The sequence below is a fragment of the Triticum dicoccoides genome, chromosome 2B (assembly GCF_002162155.2).
Source record: "Triticum dicoccoides isolate Atlit2015 ecotype Zavitan chromosome 2B, WEW_v2.0, whole genome shotgun sequence".
NCBI lineage: Eukaryota > Viridiplantae > Streptophyta > Magnoliopsida > Poales > Poaceae > Triticum > Triticum dicoccoides.
Window position 1 is genome coordinate 718,962,212 of NC_041383.1, and position 12,755 is coordinate 718,974,966.

The following is a 12,755-nucleotide window of genomic DNA, read 5'->3' on the forward strand; positions in this document are numbered from 1 at the left end:
TCAATTAGAGAGTAGCCATGTTATAGTCATGCCCATTGACAATATAGTTGCACGAAGGAGCTTTTCCTTTAGTTAACCTAGTAAAGAATGTAGATCGCTGCAACACATTGATATTATTGTGAGACCTGGACATGCCAAAGCGTGCCAAATCTAGAGGTCTTGTGCTGCAACTGCTTCAAGAATGATGGTGGGCTTCTTAACATGGCCCTGATATTTTTCTTATAGAGCATATGGGCGATTCTTCAATCAAGGGATTAGAGGATACCTCACCACCCTCTTGCTTCAGAAATCTCCATGATCCTTTTGGTTTTTGCAACAGTTGGTTCTCTCAAGTACTAAGGTCTAAACACTTCGACCACCGCAGTAGCAAGCCTCACCATGGCATCTCTACATGTGCTCTCAAATATCCGAGTACTCATTCGACAAATCTGCTGACATGCCATAGGCAAGCATCCGCAATGCAGTCGTACAATTCTATAACCAGATAATCCAATTCTTCCTATGCCATCCTACTTCATGATAAAGTGGTCATTGTAGGATAGGACCCCATTGTAGGTGTGATAGAACATATTTTTCCACATCCGAATGCGTCTTGCCAAAGTTGTCATCGAATAGGGCATGTGCGGCCAAGTAGTCGTCCATGAGCGCCAAATGCCCCGTGCCATATTCCGATTCAGCACTCGATAACACTTGATTGATATCTTGAAATTGAGAACATGCTCTTTCGCATGCTTCACATCTGCAAGGACCACCTGCAACATCGTCGTTTGACCCGCATAATCTTCCTCGTCGGACGACTCAACACAGTTCGCATAGATGTACTCCTTGTTTGAAACCATGGCTTCAAGAAGGAAGAAAAATGGTCAACAATTTAGCAACGACATTTCACGAAGCATTTGCTAGGCATAGTGACCCCCATGCATGGACAACATCCGTAGGGATGGATGATACTAGACGGGCGATAGTTGTGGAACGCCAGCGTAGGAAAAGCGGCGGAGGTCCGGCAAGAGCTTGGTGGGTGGCCGGGGTGGTACAGTGACGACATTGGTCATGGAGGAAGCAGATGTAGAGAAAGGGAAAAGGGATGAGGTATGGGTCCTGATGTGGTTTTAGGTGGGCTGAAAAACGGGCGGGGCGCGCGGACTGATCCATGGATCGATGCAGGACGTCGTTGAATGGCAAACTATGTTCGGACTACTCAGTTTGGACGTTTGCTGCAATTTAAGGTTGCTGTCTATAAACTTCATGCCGCGAGAGAGAGAGAGAGAATGGGTTGTAAAAAAATAATTTAATACTACATAGGAATAGACATATTCACACATTTTCCATTACGGACCTTGTTGGTACCGTTCTATTTCTCGATGCCAGCGGAGTTTATCTACTTGGATGATTGATGCCAGCGAAGCCCAGGCAGAGGCAGGGGATGAAGCGCATAGTGGGGAGCCCGGGGACATGGAGCGGCATGGCGCTCCGGGTGTCGCAGTGCGTCTTCGCCGCCGGATCCGTCTTCGCCATGTTCTCTGCTTATGGCTTCTCCAACTACAGCGCCTACTTGTACTCCCTCTCCCCCCCGCCACCAGTTTCATTCTCCAGCAAATTAGTGCTACTTCTCGGCTTGATGTGATCCGTGTGTTGAGACGAATTCCTAGATTTTTATTTCTGCTTCTACTTTCGGTAGTCCTTTCTTGAATGCCCTTCCCTCTGTGCGTTTTCTTGCAAATTCATGAGCATCACTCAAGTAGCATCCCCACTGCTTCGAGGCTCAAGGTGTTACTTTGGCTGTAAAATTCGGAGTCACTCCCTCTTCGAAATTTTGGGGGAAGTTTCCCGTACAAAAGCCTGGATGCATGCTGTTGGTGCCTGGTGATTCTTTTTTCATTCAGCATCATGACATCCAAATCACAGCCCATTTTATCTTAGATATACACCGCCGGAAAAGGAACGCCATATTTATTAGTTAGAATTAAAAAAAAATCACGTCTGAGCTAATAGTAGAATATTTATAGAACCCTTCTTGAGAAGCAGACCAAAACAGAGGAGTAGATTAATCACTTGAAGAGTAGATAAAGGACAGATAACAACTGAGCTCGCGTGAACTGTCCTTTCAGTCTCACTTCCTAGATTAGCTGATTTGTCTTCCGATGGGACATGCATGTTTTTTTTTTTTTTTGCGAACCAAGGATTCATGTTCAGGTAAGGTGGTTGCTGCTGGAAATTGACTGATAATTGAACTGTCCCTAGAATTTTTCCGAGTAAAACTTCGCTTGGTGTGATCTAATCACTGGGGTGTTGAGGGGCGGCGATTCATTCGAAGCTCAATTCCCCGCAGGAAAGGGTGAACAACACCATACTTGTTCAAAAATGGGACTGGGATATTGGACATGTTTTCTTTGTGTATGTGCTTTTGTTTTCCATTTACCTACAGTTTTTTCTTCCCATGATAATATTTTATCAGGATTGTTAAACTTAGGCTCTGTGTGCCAACATGTGACTTGTCTTGACTGCTGTATGTGTGCCGGTGAGCGCCGATGATTTATCTTTTTCATATCATTGAGACTATGAACTGCGTAGGTCTAAAATGTGTTGACTAGTCTTCAGAATTGCCTGGGCAGGAGCTCGTTGTGTTGACATCAACTAACGCGTGTATTATGGTCTCCTGCAGCTACCTGAACTTTGCTTCGGTGCTGCAGTTTCTGTGGAGTTTGCCCCTTGCTTGTCTGGATATCTTTTCTCTCAGGAATCAAAAGGATCTTCACGCACCGGCTCGTCTATTGCTCATTGTTATCGTCGACTGGGTAAGTCGTTCGCCCTTTCTCTTCTATTGTACATGGAGCTACGTCTGAATTAGTTGAAAGCATGCACTGCAACAACTGAGTGATCACTGCAACATCTCGATCGAACTTTGCCGACGAACTGTCAGCTAGCTAGCAAAGGTCTATCTGAGTGATCACATTGTGAATGCATTGCAGGCCGTGGCGGTTCTCATGTTCTCAGGAGTCTGTGCCGCCGCCTTCTTGACGATTTTCTTCATGAAGGATGTGAACTTCTGTGAGGGGTTCTCGTGGCTGGGCTGCAATCAATTCGCGCTTTCGGTCACTCTCGCATTCATCACGTGGTCGCTGCAAGCTGCGTCTTCTTTCTCCGGGTTCTGGTTACTCGTCTCGTTCTTCTAGTGATCTCACTAGCTAGGTGCTTTGAATCACCGTCGCGTCATGCTAATTGGCAGTTAGTGATTGCAATCTTTTTAAAGTGCTAATTGCCTGTCAGGAGGGTCAATCAGTTCAGTTGCAATGTGCTCGGGACACTTGTTAGATTTGAGTTACCGGCGTTCTTCATCACTTATTCATAGACTGCATGTCTTCAGTGAGGTGGAATAGTTATTATGTTGGTGATATGGGATCACTAATATGGGTACTATAGTGATCTAAACGCTCTTATATTTCTTTACAGAGGGAGTACCTATTAGTGCTCCAAGTGGCTATTGTCTTAACTTTTTTGCGGATTGCTGTTTTTTTTTGATGGAGTAGAGTACCAGCAGCAGGTAGTACACAAAGAAGGGATCAAAAACGAAAAAGGGAAAGCCGGCGGTGGCTACCGCCTACTGCTCTATACAACCAGATTTGTGTTGAAGATCGCTAAATGCAGGGATTCATATATGTCGCATTACGTGACAAAATGGCGACATATATATTCAGCGAATTCCATATATGTCGCATTCTGCGATGAAATGGCGAAGGTTCGCAAAGGGATGAAGCGAGCGAATGAGTTATGGGCCGCCGCATTTGTACAACGTGAGCGTAGTACGCGATCCATTTTGGGAACCTTCCAGACGGTCTTGAAAACCTTCTAGAAGGTTCCTAAACTGGTTTTCTCTTTCCAGATCTTCCACTGGTTTTCAGGTTTTTCTTTTTCTGTTTCTTTTTTCTTTTTTTAAAACATCAGAAATTTCAAAAAGTGTTCCGGTCTTCATTTTTTTTTAAATTCAAGAAATGTTCGTGCTTCCAAAAATTGTGCAAAACTTCAAAAAATGTTCCTAATTAAAAAAATCAGAATTTTTTTAAAAAAGATCGCGTATCCAAAAAGTATTTTTTCGAAAAGTTCTTGGTCAAAAATTCAAAATATATTTCAGTTTTCAAAGTTCGTTCACAAATTCAAAATGTGTATGTGTTTTCAAACACTTGTTCAGGAATTTTAAAAATTCTTCTTGTTTTTCATTCCTTCAAATTTGTACATAAATTCAGAAATTGTTCACATTTCTCAAAATAAATCGTGTTTGTCTATCAGGACTCCTATATAAGATTTTCAAGGAGTGACTATCATTCGGTTGATTGACAGCCAAGCCATCCCATCAAGATTTTTCAATCCTTTTATATTCGTATGAATCTTGATATCTAAATTGAAAGCGGTGAATATAATTTGCAACTTATAGTTCCTTTCTTAAAGGCCTCGTTTAGGACAGTAAGACTGCACCTAATCCCTACCCTCTCAGGCCTTCATCCTCATGGGCCGTCGGATTTTGTGATTGAATCGTTTCTGGCCGTGCGGTTGAGCTCGTGGGTGCACAGAGACCTACGGATCAACCACCACCACCAGCTACGGCATCACTTTCTGACAGGGAACTATGCATATAATGCAGGTCTTTTTCAACTACTTAAAAAAAAACCTTCTGCATTACTACTAGTAGCCTGCTACTTGTCTCGATCGTTAATGCAGGATCATCTTTCCCCCATAGGATATGTTATTTTTGCAGCTCATTGTAGTGTGCCAACAACCCCCACATGAACTACCTCACAACCTCTGTTCTTGAAGCGAGGTGAAAGAGCCAATCATCGAGTAGCGGCAGGCGATGTCGTCGAGCGAGGGGAAGAAGACGGCGTGCGTCACCGGAGGGAGCGGTTACATCGCTTCAGCGCTCATCAAGCTGCTGCTCGAGAAAGGCTACGCTGTCAAGACGACCGTCAGAGACCCCGGTTCGTTTCTTGTTTCTTCGCTTCTAGTTCTGTCTTGTACAGTACGTACGTACTTCAGAAACTTTTCCTTCCGAGTTTGAGGTTACAATCGACTGGATAAACTTTCCTTTCCGGAGTTTGAGGCGAAACCTTAGTAGGTTCTTCAGAGTTCAGAATCGACTAGATAAAGTCAGCAGCAAAGCCTTTTCAGCCAAATCATCATGCTGAGATTGATGGAAACTGTTTTGGTCTCTGAAGATTTTGTAAGCTGAATGCAGATGACACGGAGAAGAATTCCCACTTCAAGGACTTGCAAGCGCTTGGCCCCTTGGAGGTCATCCGTGCCCGGCTGGACGAAGAAGGCAGCTTCGACGATGCAGCTTCCGGCTGTGACTACGCCTTCCTTGTCGCCGCTCCGATGAACTTCGGCTCAGCAGATCCTGAGGTAAGCAGCCATTTGCACCACTGTTGGGAGGTGTGGTTGTTGGGATGTGGGACACCATTTAAGTTGTCAGCCATCACTCACCGTTTCAGTATTTGGCAACTCAATCATGTTGGTTTGATTCCTTTTTTGGGATCACAGATCACTTACCGTGCTTCGTGTTCGAGTTCGATGGCAGAGAGATATGATCGAGCCGGCCGTCCAAGGAACACTCAACGTGATGAGGTCGTGCGTGCGAGCGGGGACGGTGAAGCGGGTGATCCTGACGTCGTCGGACGCCAGCGTGTCCAGGAGGCCGCTGCAGGGCGGCGGCCACGTGCTGGACGAGAGCTCCTGGTCCGACGTCGAGTACATTAGAGCCAACAAACCACCAACTTGGATACGTAAATCTTTCTGAGTGCAGTAATTCGGTGCCCAGCCTTATCTGCACCCGCTCGAAAATAATTCATACAAATTCAATCTTTTTTTTATGGGAGATAATTTATTGCGCGAGGTCGGCTCCAATTTTCAGATCATTTGGACATCCGAGTAGCTCTCACCAAAAAAGTCAAATCGGGTCATAATAGTACATTAACAGTAAGTTTTTTTATGGACCTCGAATTTGTCTTTTTTGTCGAGAGTTGCTCAAATGTCCAAATGATTTGAAAATTAGAGTGAACCTCACGCATCAAATTATCTACCATGAATTTTTTTATTTTTTTATTTTTCTAGCATTTTTTTGATTTTTTTTCTTCAGCATGTGTGCAGATGAGCCTAGGGTTAGAAAAGGATTTTCAAATCTTTCTGCTCAATCTCTCTCGCCTGGACGTTTATATTCGATGGAAGGTATTGGTTACGTGTAATTTGCATCGTAGGAATACGTGGTGTCCAAGGTGCTTCTAGAGAAGGCGGCGAGCAAATTTGCGGAGGAGAACGGCATCAGCCTCGTCACCGTGCTGCCTGTGTTCACCTTGGGCGCGGCGCCGGTCTCCAAGCCCAGATCAAGCATCCCCGTCACCCTCTCCCTGTTGACTGGTGAGAGAGACGTCCCTGTCATATCATTTCTTTGTTTTCTACAGCATGATTAGTGCTTGCAAGCTGAGTGTTAATTTGAACGGTGACATTTTTCAGGCAATGAGACACATCTGGACATCCTGATAGGCGTGCAGTCGGTCACCGACTCCGTGTCGATATGCCACGTGGAGGATTTGTGTCGCGCTGAGGTGTTTGTAGCCGAGAACGAGTCCTCGGCGGGTAGGTACATCTGCTGCAGCCACAACACCACCTTCGTGCAGCTTGCCCGTCTCCTAGCGGAGAAGTACCCACAATACAATGTGAAACTTGAACGGTATGCAAACAGTCTATCTAAACCGTTGGCACACATACAACTATATTTTTAACACGGGTTTAACTATATCCGAATATATACTTGTGTAGCTTTGCTGGGTCCTTAGAGAAGCCAAGAGTGTTTATCGTCTCGGAAGCTCATTGGGGAAGGGTTCGAGTTCAAGCACGATGATTTAAGTGAGATATTCGACGACCTCGTTGAATACGGCAGGACCACGGGGATCCTTCCCTACTGATATGTCAGTTGTCGGTGGACGGATACGTAACCAGAACAAAATAATGTGTCTTAGCAGAAAAAATCATGCTTGTTGTTTTTCTTTTTTAGGCGTAACCCATGCTTGTATTTTCATGCGTGAAGATGTTTAGTTCTTTGCCTATGCTGCAAAAATAAAAATAAATATTATTTTGCTAAATGTATGTGCCATGCATATCACTGCTATAACCTCAAAAAAAAGCTTTTGCCCCAACTTATAAATAAAACCAACATCATGTCCATACAGAAGGTTCGCCCGCGCTATATCTCACGTTATGCGAGACCCATGGTTCCTCTTGTGTCCAACTTCTCCTATTTCTGGTCGTTATAGGGCCGGCCCATTATTGCTCTTGTAAAATAAATAATCACAGGAAAAAAGAGTGTGGGATAAGCCATCCCTCATTTCATGCTTCATCTTAAGGTGGCGAACTACTTTTTTTACGGAACCTTGTCAGAGGGCGGGGCGAACTACTTGAAGTAAATAAAACCATATTTTCCGTTCTTTCTCTGTTTTACTTGTTTTTTTTCTTTTCTTTCTTTCTTTCTTGGTTTTCACTTTTTTTTTCAGTTTTATTTTTCATTTTCTTCTCTATTTCTTAAAAAAAATCGTTTCTTCAGTTTTATTTTTCAGTTTCTTTTTTCTTTTTATTTATTTTTTTTCTTTTTTGCTTTTTTATTCTCTTTGTTTCATTTTTTCATTTCTACTTTTTTGTACATGTCAACAACAATTTTCTATTATACGTTTGACATATTTTAATACAAATTTAACATTCTTTTATACATGGTCACATTTGTATACATATTTTAAACATTTTTAAAATGCTTTTAACATTTTTCTAAATGTTATATTTACAAAATAAAATGCATGGCCAACATTTTTTCTATATACATTTAAGATTTTTTCCAAATACTTAATCAACATTTCACAAATAATTGTTCAACATTTTTTTCAAATGCTTGATTAAAAATTTGTATACATGATAAAAAACTCATCATTTTTTAATACATGGTGTACATGTTTTTCTATACACATTTAACATTTTTCAAATTCTTGATCACCATTTTTCATATACTTATTCAATATTTTTGAAGTGCTTGAATAACATATTTATATACATGATAAAAAATGCATCATATTTCAATACATGGTCAAGATTTTGTTTTTACACATTTAACATTTTTTAAATGCTTGATCACCATTTTTCAAATACTTATTCAACAATTTTTTCAAATGCTTGATTAACATGTTATATACATGATAAAAAAATTCATCATATTTTTAATACATGGTGAAAAAAATCCTATACACATTATATATTTTTCAAATACTTTATCAACATTTTTAAAATACTTGTTCAAAAAAATTCAATGCATGATTAACATTTTTTGATACATGATCACATTTTTATACATGCTTTTTATAAATTTTTCATAAACGTGGTAAACATTTATTCTATACACATTTAACATTTTTCGAATGCTTGGTCAACATTTTCCAAATTGCTTTTATAGAGTTTTTTGTAATATATACAGGGTCGCGCTATTCGTCACCCTGGGTGAGGAATAGTTATTCTTCACTCTCTCTCTCTATTTTGACATCAATGCACCGTATTTTTACGTTTCCTAAATTTTGTCTTATTTCATACTCATGCCCGTGTCGAGAGGTATGAGACCTCTGACAAATACTTTGCCTACAAGATGGAGGAGAATAGCTCAGCCAGTGGGCATATACTTGGAATGTCTGGGTAGTACAATCGGTTGAATCAAGTGAGAGTTAATCTTCCGGAAAAGATAGTGATTGACAGAGTTCTCTAGTTACTATCACCAAGCTACTAGAACTTCATGATGAACTATAATGTGCAAGGGATAAACGAAAAAGATTCCTGAGCTCTTCGCGATGCTAAAATCAGCGAAGGTAGAAATCAAGAAAGAGTATCAAGTGTTGATAGTTAACAAGATTACTAGTTTCAAGAAAAAGGGCAAAGGAAAAGAAAGGGAACTTCAAGAAGAATGGCAAACAAGTTGTCACTCCCGTGAAGAATCCAAAGCTAGACCTAAGCCTGAAATTGAGTGCTTCTACTGCAAAGGAAATGGTCACTGGAAGCGGAACTACCCCAAATATTTGGCGGATAAGAAGGATGGCAAAGTGAACAAATGTATATGATATTATTGATGTGTACCTTACTAGTGCTCGTAATAGTCCCTGGGTATTTGATACCTGTTCGGTTGCTAAGATTTGTAAATCGAAACGGGAGTTGCAGAATAAATGGAGACTAGTCGAGGGTGAAGTGACGATGTGCGTTAGAAGTAGTTCCAAGATTGAGATGATCATCATCGCACACTCCCTATACTTTCGGGATTAATGTTGAACCTAAATAAATGTTATTTGGTGTTTGCGTTGAGCATCAACAAGATATGATCGTGTTTATTGCAATACGGTTATTCATTTAAGACAAGGAATAATTGTTGTTCTGTTTACATGAATAAAACCTTTTATGGTCATACACCCAATGTGGATGGCTTATTGAATCTCGATCATAGTGACACATATATTTATAGTATTGATGTCAAAAGATGCAAAGTTGATAATGATAGTGCAACATTCTTGTGGCACTACAGTTTAGGTCATATTGGTGTAAAGCGCATGAAGAAACTCCATGTTAATGGGATTTTGGAATCACTTGATTATGAATCATTTCATACTTGCGAACCATGCCTCATGGGCAAGATGACTAAAACTCTGTTCTCCGGAACAATGGAGCGAGTCAACGACTTAAATAATACATACCGATGTATGCGGTCCAATGAGTGTTAAGGCTCGCGGAGGGTATCGTTATTTTCTGACCTTCACAAATGATTTGAAAAGATATGGGTATATCTACTTAATGAAACACAACTCTGAAACATTTTGAAAAGTTCAAAGAATTTCATAGTAAAGTGGAGAATCATCGTACCAAGAAAATAAAGTTTCTACGATCTGATCGCGGAGGTGAATATTAGAGTTACGAGTTTGGCCTTCATTTAAAACAATGTGGAATAGTTTCACAACTCACGCCACCTAGAACACCACAGCGTAATGGTTTTTCCGAACATCGTAACCGTACTTTATTAGATATGGTACGATCTATGATGTCTCTTACCGATTTACCACTATCGTTTTGGGGTTATGCATTAGAGACAGCCGCATTCACGTTAAACATGGCACCAACAAAATCCGTTGAGACGACACCATATGAACCGTGGTTTGGCAATAAACCTAAGCTGTCGTTTCTTAAAGTTTGGGGATGTGATGCTTATGTCAAAAGGCTTCAGCCTGATAAGCTTGAACCCAAATCGGAGAAGTGCGTCTTCATAGGATACCCTAAAGAAACAACTGGGTACACCTTCTACCATAGATCTGAAGGCAAGATCTTTGTTGCCAAGAATGGAACCTTTCTAGAGAAGGAGTTTCTCTCGAAATAAGTGAGTGAGAGGAAAGTAGAACTTGATGAGCTAATTGTACCTTCTCTCAATTTGGAAAGTCGCTCATTCGAGAAATCCGTTCCCGTGATGCCTACACCAACTAGAGAGGAAGCTAATGATAATGATCATGAAACTTCAGATCAAGTTACTACTAAACCTAGTAGGTCAACTAGAGCACGATCCACACCAGAGTGGTACGGAAATCCTGCTCTGGAAGTCATGTTACTTGACCATGACGAACCTACAAACTATGAAGAAGTTATGATGAGCCTAGATTCTGATAAATGGCTTGAGGCCATGAAATCTGAGATATGATCCATGTATAAAGAACAAAGTATGGACTTTGGTGGATTTGCCTGATGAACGGCAATCCATAGAGAATAAATGGATATCCAAGAAGAAGACTGACGATGATGGTAATGTTACTGTCTACAAAGCTCGACTTGTCGCAAAAGGTTTTTGACAAGTTCAAGGGGTTGACTATGATGTGACTTTCTCAACCGTAGCGATGCTTAAGTCCGTCCAAATCCTGTTAGCAATGGCCACATTTTATGAAATCTGGCAAATGGATGTCAAAACCGCATTCCTTAAATGGATATCTCTAAAAGGAGTTGTATATGATGCAACCAAAAAGTTTTTGTCGATCCTAAAGGTGCTAACAAAGTGTGCAAGCTCCAGCGATCCATCAATGGACTGGTGCAAGCATCTCGGAGTTGGAATATACGCTTTGATGAGGTGATCAAAGCATATTGTTTTATACATACTTACAGCGAAGCCTGTATTTACAAGAAAGTGAGTGGGAGCTCTGTAGCATTTCTGATATTATATGTGGATGACATATTGTTGATTGGAAAGATATAGATTTCTGGATAGCATGAAAGGATAGTTGATTAAGAATTTTTCAATGAAAAACCTCGGTGAAGCTACTTACATATTGAGCATCAAGATCTATAGAGATAGATTAAGACACTTGATAAGATTTTCACTGAGTACAGCCTTGACAAGATTTTGAAGTAGTTCAAAATGGAACAGTCAAAGAAGGAGTTCTTGCCTGTGTTGCAAGGTGTAACAGTCGAGTAAGACTCAAAATCCAACCACAACAGAAAATAGAAAGAGAATGAAAGATATTCCCTATGTCTCAGCCATAGGTTCTATAAAGTATGCTATGTTGTGTACCAGACCTATTGTGTGCCTTATCATGAGTTTGGAAAGGGGGTACAATAGTGATCCAGGAGTGGATCACTAGACATCGGTCAAAGTTATCCTTAGTTACCTAAGAGGACTAAGGAAATATTTCTTGGTTATGGATGTGATAAAGAGTTCGTCATAAAGAGTTACGTCAATGCAAAATTTTACACCAATTCGGATGACTCTGAGTCTCAATCTGGATACATATTGAAAGTGGGAGCAATTAGCTAGAAGAGCTCCATGCAGAGCATTGTAGACATATAAATTTGCAAAATACATACGGCTCTGAATGTGGCAGACCCGTTGACTAAACTTCTCTCACAAGCAAAACATGATCACTCTTAGTACTCTTTGGGTGTTAATCACATAGCTATGTGAACTAGATTATTGACTCTAGTAAACCCTTTGGGTATTGATCACATCGCGATGTGAACTATGGGTGTTAATCACATACAGATGTGAACTATTGGTGTGAAATCACATGGCGATGTGAACTAGATTATTGACTCTAGTGCAAGTGGGAGACTGGAGGAAATATGTCCTAGAGGCAATAATAAAGTTGTTATTTTATATTTCCTTATATCATGATAAATGTATATTATTCATGCTAGAATTGTATTAATCGGAAACTTGATACATGTGTGGATACATAGACAAAACAACGTGTCCCTAGTATGCCTCTACTTGACTAGCTTGTTAATCAAAGATGGTTAAGTTTCCTAACCATAGACATGTGTTGTTATTTGATGAACGGGATCACATCATTAGGAGAATGACGTGATGGACAAGACCCATTCTTTAGCTTAGCATTATGATTGTTCAGTTTAATTGCTACTGCTTTCTTCATGTCAAATACATATTCCTCCGACTATGAGATTATGCAACTCCCGGATACTGGAGGAATTCCTTGTGTGCTATCAAACATCACAACATAACTGGGTGATTATGAAGATGCTCTACAGGTATCTCCGAACGTTTTTGTTGGGTTGGCATAGATCAAGATTAGGATTTGTCACTCCGAGTATCGAAGAGGTATCTCTGGGCCCTCTTAGTATTGCACAACATAAGAATCCTTGCAAATAGTGTGACTAATTCGTTAGTTGCGGGATGATGCATTATGTAATGAGTAAAGAGA

General features: G+C 40.6%; 2 protein-coding genes across 2 annotated transcripts; both read left to right on the forward strand.

Moving 5' to 3' along the window:
• Positions 1-1,409: 1,409 nt before the first annotated feature.
• On the forward strand, positions 1,410-3,408 carry LOC119365838 (CASP-like protein 5B3). Its single transcript, XM_037631488.1, has 3 exons — positions 1,410-1,554; positions 2,663-2,795; positions 2,970-3,408. The coding sequence occupies exons 1-3, from the start codon at positions 1,424-1,426 to the stop codon at positions 3,171-3,173; spliced, it is 468 nt and encodes a 155-aa protein (XP_037487385.1). The 5' UTR covers positions 1,410-1,423; the 3' UTR covers positions 3,174-3,408.
• Positions 3,409-4,701: 1,293 nt separating this feature from the next.
• Positions 4,702-7,130, forward strand: LOC119365837 (anthocyanidin reductase ((2S)-flavan-3-ol-forming)-like). The gene is made up of 6 exons (XM_037631487.1): positions 4,702-4,970; positions 5,228-5,394; positions 5,570-5,770; positions 6,246-6,405; positions 6,502-6,718; positions 6,808-7,130. Exons 1-6 carry the CDS (start codon positions 4,847-4,849, stop codon positions 6,887-6,889), a joined length of 951 nt encoding a protein of 316 aa, XP_037487384.1. The 5' UTR covers positions 4,702-4,846; the 3' UTR covers positions 6,890-7,130.
• Positions 7,131-12,755: the final 5,625 nt, after the last annotated feature.